Source organism: Phyllopteryx taeniolatus, chromosome 2, assembly GCF_024500385.1.
Source record: "Phyllopteryx taeniolatus isolate TA_2022b chromosome 2, UOR_Ptae_1.2, whole genome shotgun sequence".
Lineage (NCBI taxonomy): Eukaryota > Metazoa > Chordata > Actinopteri > Syngnathiformes > Syngnathidae > Phyllopteryx > Phyllopteryx taeniolatus.
The window spans coordinates 23370271-23376643 of NC_084503.1; the positions used below are offsets into that span (position 1 = coordinate 23370271).

The following is a 6373-nucleotide window of genomic DNA, read 5'->3' on the forward strand; positions in this document are numbered from 1 at the left end:
GAACTGCTTCGAAAGTGGTTCTATTCTGAGTTCAATCCAAATTTTTGAAGTTGGACAAGAGGGTGCCAGGGATTGTACAAAAGAAAACGTCATGAAACTTAACGTGGAACTTGTATGCGACATGGGAAAGCTCTGGCTGCTCAGTACAGTATGAGCAATACAATTAAGATTATTACTTGCATCCACAGCGCACAGATCATTATTTTTTGTACTGCTGATGCACATTAAACAACTAACAAAAATACCTCTCTGCAAACACCTTCCTCTTCCCTCTCCATTTTCTGTCATTAAAGTGTGAGCAGTTTTACTTTTACCATACTGTGGTTTTGGCAGAAAGATGTGCTAGTGGTTTGCACATCTGCCTCACAGTTCTGAGGTTTCCAGGTTTTAATCTGCTTCGCGCTTGCATGTTGTTTCTCTGGGTACTCCAGTTAGGTTCATTGAAGACCTTCCTTCCTCTCTTGCATCCTTGTTTCCTTACAGCCTTCCTTTCTTCCATTCATCCGTTCTACCTTTCATAGCATCCATGTTTCCTTTCTTGTATGCGTCCTTGCACCTTCTTCCTTCTTTGTTGCCTTCCTTCCTTAAAGAAAACTGTACTTACTTTTGGCCCTCTCTGTATATTTCACGGTCAGCATGGCGGACTACTGTTTGCTGCATTTGCTCCATTTCTGAATTTCGGGTTTCTAATCTGGGTTTGGGGATTCCTGTGTAGAGTTTGTGTGTTCTCCCGTGCTTGTGTCGCTTTTCTTAAAATACTACAGCTTTCTCCCATTTTCACCAAATATGCATGTTAGGTTCGTTGAAGCATCCAAATTGTCCATAAATGTGAATGCTTATTTGTATAGTATTTCCATGAGTCCTTCAAAGACGAACCCACAAATTCTTTTTGAAAATTCAGCGCCCAAATCTAGTTTCACTTAGCAAAATGAAACTTGGTCGGCATGTCTATTAACAATCCTGTTAGTGCCACACAGGATGCAAAAACAACAGAAATGTACCCTGCCCTGCCTGTTGCCTTAAATCAGATGGGCTAGGGCTTCAGCTCATGAGTGTCATGACCCTTGTGAAGATAGGCCATATAGAACATGGATGAAAACATGCTGTAGTTTACATATAGGAAAACTGTTATTTAAAACATAGCTTTTAAAGTTAATAAAGTGCTTATGTTAGCAAAAGTTTGCTTCTGCATAAGATAAACTGAATCAAAATGTTTTGAGATTTTGCAATGTGATTGGGCTTTCAACGGGAAATTCCCTCGTTGCAGAGGATTTAGGTTCGTTTTGGGCTTTTCCTGAGGTCCTTCAAAAAAAAGTGTGATGACTATTTCTTTATTTATTTTTATTCAGACCCCAAAGCCATTTTCCCATTGCAATGTGAAGCCTGGAAGGTTGCGATTTTTATGTTGCGCATTTCCATGAGTCCCACAAATTCCTTTTGAAAATTCAGCGCCCAAATCCAGTTCCACTTAGCAAAATGAAACTTGGTCGTCATGTCAATTAAAAATCCTGTTAGTGCTACACAGGATGCAAAAACAACTGAAATACAAAGAAACTCCTTATTCCAACATACGGTATGCATAAACCCTCCCACATTTTTGGGGGCCTTCGTTTGGCCGGAAGCATGGATTCCAGATGTTGCGAGTACCTTTGGGATGTTGTGTCGATATTTCACCACAGAGTGCTCGTAAGACTCATTGATGTCCTCTGCAGGAAGGTGCTTGTAAAGAGTGTGTCAAAATAAATTTTTAAATGAATTGGACTCAAGGTGGTGGTTGCATTGTTTTTGTTCAGAGGAATCATTTGTATTAAGTGTAATAACAAGAGCTGTTCAGTCTTTTTTTGGAAAAATATGTTGATGTTTCGAATAGGGTGTACCAAGTTAAGAGCTATCTTCCCTGCACACACCCTAAAAAAAGTATTTACCAACCTTTTTAACTCACACATTAGCAACATCCCAACAGAGTTGGCACACCCCTTCTTCTCCGCACACATTCTAATAAACATTATTTCTCTAACTTTCTAAGCCACACGCAACAATAGAAACATCCAGACAGATTTGGTGCTCCCCCACTCCTATACACACAAGCAAACAAACTAAAAGAAACACCAAAGTATTTACATTTAACAGTACTGGAATATGTTAAAATATGTGAAGATGTTAGTTACACAAGAAAACATGACCCTTTTTCATAGTGTTCACATAATTGTATTTTATGTACTAGTGTCCATCACTCTGAATCTCAACAATCAATTTAATCATAGTTCACAACACAGTCGGGTGATGGAAGCGCTTTTTTTTTTTTTTTTTGGTTTATACAACTTTCCAGCATTTATTGCTTCAGCTCATAGCATTCTCCCACCAGGTCTGCGGTGGTAAATGTTGCCGAGTCATCTGTGGGAACCTGACTTGTGAATCTGTGTCAGCAAAATCCACTTTTTGTTTTTTGGCGACTGAAGTCAATAAATATCTTTTTATGTGCTCGCGAATCATACAAATATGCTACGAATAAAAAGTGTCAGCATATAATATATGGAAGTTTTGTGAGTGTGTATGCAGTCGGCCCTTGGGAACTGCTTGTAATGTCATCACTGACTGCTTACTGGTGCACAGTGTGAATATGACGTTATGCTGTATGTTACTTGGGGAAGAGCTGCACTTATCACACTGCAGGCAAATGAGGAAAATGCAATCAAGTATGACTAAGCCAAATATGCAGCCATAATATGCGTAATTGGACAGTACTTCAATATAGCCCACGTAAGCTTTGTTTCTTACAGCAAGTAGGATCCATTCATACAGTGCCTTTCTACCACCTAAAGGGTACATAAAAGGTTTTAATGGAACAAACAAACACACTAAAAAATCCAAGACCACTGACAAAACCAAATTGTTCACAAAAATGTCTGAAATAAGTTCTAATAATATATATATTTTTTTTTTCGTGACCAATATTTCTCAAAGCCACTGAACAAGTCCCCAAATTTTTTAAGTTTAAATTTTGGTGCAGATCCAACGTAAAGGTGCCAAGAAAAGCCCTACATTTTTTTTAAAATAAACATTTTGCAGAATGACTTTCACCAGTTTTTTTTCACCATGTATATATGTCATCGTTAGATCAAAACAGAGTAAGTCATCTTAGTATATATTATCAATTGAGCTATTAGTAAGTCCATATCTAGCTCAAGAGTACTTCACGGTACCCCAGTAATGCTATTTATTTATGCCACAAAACGCAATAACAGTGTGTTTCAAAAAAGTGTAAATGTCAAAACCATTATTTTCAGTAAGTTGGTGGACACCATGCAATGCAGATGTCAAGCAGTTCGTACAAACAGTACTACATAATAGCTTAGTGAATCAGAGGAAAGCAAATTCTTCAAGCATGTTTGCTGAATTTGTGAAGCGAAATGCAACGCATATGTGAAGTAGTTGTCCAAAACGTTGCTTATTGCTTAGTGCAGTTATTCACCGGAAACAAAATCTTCAAGTATGTTTTCGTTGATACAATAAATGTTTGAGTTTGTGAAGTAAAATTTAACACAGATGTGAAGCATTTCTCAGAAAAAGTGGTAATAGCACAATGATGAATTTATTGAGTGATTCATTGGAAAGCAAACTCTTCACTCGTTTTACTTTATACAGTAAATGTTTTGAGTTTCTGAAGAAAAATGCAACACAGATGTGAAGCATTTCTTACAGTGTGACATCACATTTCAGTGCTTCACTGGAAACCAAAATCTTGAGGCATTATTCACTTGATAAAGTAAATGTTTGAATTTGTTTCGGAAAAATGCAACAGACATTTTAAGAGATTGTTTGAATAAAGCTTCATACTATTTCAGTGATTTACTGGAAAGCAAAATCTTCAAGCATCTTTCAGTTTATACAGTAAATGTTTGAGTTTGTAAAGAAAAATACAACAGATGTGAAGCAGTTGTCAGAAACTGTGCTTATGCACAAGTACAGCGATACAATTCATCAATCAGTCTTTCCATCATCTCAGGAATTATGAACAAGCCCTGAACTCAGGAGCGACGTGAATTTCCAAAGTGAAACAAAGCCTCATCAACTTTCACTGATCTCCTTCCTGATCATGGGGAAGGTCTATTACATCAGTAAGAATGTGGGACTTGGACTACTCGTGTTAGCTTTTAGCGCTCTGGTGACCATCATAGCTCTGTCTATCGCCTACGACAAGGAGAGAGCCAAGAATCTAAGCAGTCCTGGAGACCAAGCCGCGGTTAACAGCGACACCCCAAATCCAACCCCTGTAGTCTCAAACTATCCATGGGACCAGTACAGACTCCCTTCTGCTCTGGTCCCCACATCCTACAATGTGACACTGTGGCCTCGCCTGGAGCCCAACGCAGACGGCCTCTTCATTTTCACCGGACACTCAGAGGTGGTCTTCATCTGTCTCCAGGCCACAGACCTGGTCCTCATCCACGCCAGCAAGCTCAACTTCACCACCTTCAACGGGCATCACGCCCTGCTGAGCGACCTGTCTGGAGCCTGGATGCCACCCGTCCGGAAATCTTGGCTGGTGGCAGAGACCGAGTACCTGGTCCTGGAGCTGAGCGGCAGCCTCACAGAAGGGGCGTCCTACGTCTTGCACACTGAGTTCCTCGGAGAACTGGCAGACAACCTGGAAGGATTCTACAGAAGCGAATACTTTCAGGATGGCGTGAAGGAGTAAGTTTTCCCGGCATGGGCTTTTGCAATGTTGGGTGATTTCGTCACCAAGGTCTTAATTGTATTCATTTACTTTTTCAGAGTGGTTGCCACTTCTCAGATGCAAGCCACCTACGCCCGGAAAGCCTTCCCCTGCTTCGACGAACCCGCCATGAAAGCAGTCTTCAACATCACCATTATCCATGACCGTGACAAAGTGGCTCTGTCCAACGCCCGTGAAATAGGTGTGAAAATGACTTCCCTAAAATAGCAAACCAGAGCTGCATTAAAAGATCCTGTAGCCCAAGGCCAGTAGGACATTGATAGCTGCATTTCTATCTAAGGTTCCAAGAACTCATAGTTCTTAATGCTTGTAGTCCCTGCAACTAAAAGGTTCCTCTGGTCCACTGTATACCGTTTGTCCAGTGATCCGAGGTCCCTGGAATATTACAATTCCACTAAATGTTCCAGGAACATTACATTACTTCTTTTAGTTCCTACTACTAAGGCCCAAGTTCCCCCGAACATGACAGATACATTTCCACCTAAAGTTTCAGGAACTTAGTTCTTAGTGCTTGTAGTTCCCTGAAATTAAAACGATCCTGGTGCTCGAGGTTCCCTGAAACATTGGTGAGTCTCCAGCACAAAACTGATCAGAAGTCGCATAGCCCTGTTTTGAGCTAGAGCCCATAATGCGATGACTACGGGAAAAAGATGGATTTTTAGATATGATTCAAACACAAGAATAATAAATTAAAAATGCTTTTATTGAACGAGTACAGTGAAATCTCCATGAGAAAAGTCTGATGATGAGAAAACAATGCCACTGTGCTGCTGCCGCACGCAAGACAAGGAAAACCACACCATGTCTGGTAACAACAGAAAGGGATTTTCTGTAGCCAAAGATTGAATTCAAATGTACGTCATTACACGTATGAACCAACAAGTGGCCGTAATACAGTCCCTCGTGGTGTAAACAAAACATCCTTGTTGCTAGGCTAACGCTGAAACGCCACTTCCGATCTTTAAACGGACATCGTCACCAAATTTTACAATCAGAATCATCTTTATTTGCCAAGTACGTCAAAAACAGACAAAGAATTTGTCTCCGGTAGTTGGAGCCGCTCGAGTACGACAACAGACAGTCAATCGACAGACAATACTTTTGAGACATAAAGAAATTGAAAAAAACAGTCACTGAGGAATAAAAGGTTGCCAGAAATCTACTAATGCCAGTACAATTTTTTATTTTTTTATTTATTTTTTGACAATTGTGCAAAACGATGCAGAGTCCTCTAGCACTTAGAGCAGTTTTAATGACTAATATTGCAATAGTCCGGTGCAATGACCATTGTGCAAAGGGCGCCAAGACTTCAAGGAGTGTATGCAGTTTGAAGTGACAAGAAGTGTGATAATCTGGGACAATGTTGATTGTGCAAATGTTGCAGATGCTACTCAGGCACATGAGTGGCCAGTATTGGTCAACAACAGATATGCAAATATCTTGCCGTATCTCTGTCAGCCACTGGCAACACGACACATTTATTACGATACCACCGTATCCCGTCTTTTACTAGCAAGCTAGTGGTAACTCTAACATTTTTATGTAAACATGCCGGCGTTCTGTTGAATCATGCTCTAAAGCTTTAGTAAACATTGGTTTGTGCCTTTGTGTGCATGAATAAATGCTTGCCAAAGG

General features: G+C 40.1%; 1 protein-coding gene across 1 annotated transcript in view; it reads left to right on the top strand.

The window, feature by feature from the left end:
* The window catches only part of LOC133474109 (aminopeptidase N-like), a 34161-nt gene that overhangs the window by 395 nt on the left and 27393 nt on the right, over positions 1-6373 (top strand). The window contains exons 2-3 of the mRNA XM_061765438.1: positions 4007-4695; positions 4777-4919. Coding sequence (XP_061621422.1) covers positions 4097-4695; positions 4777-4919 — 742 coding nt within the window. The 5' untranslated portion in view covers positions 4007-4096. The remainder of the gene's footprint in view (positions 1-4006; positions 4696-4776; positions 4920-6373) is intronic.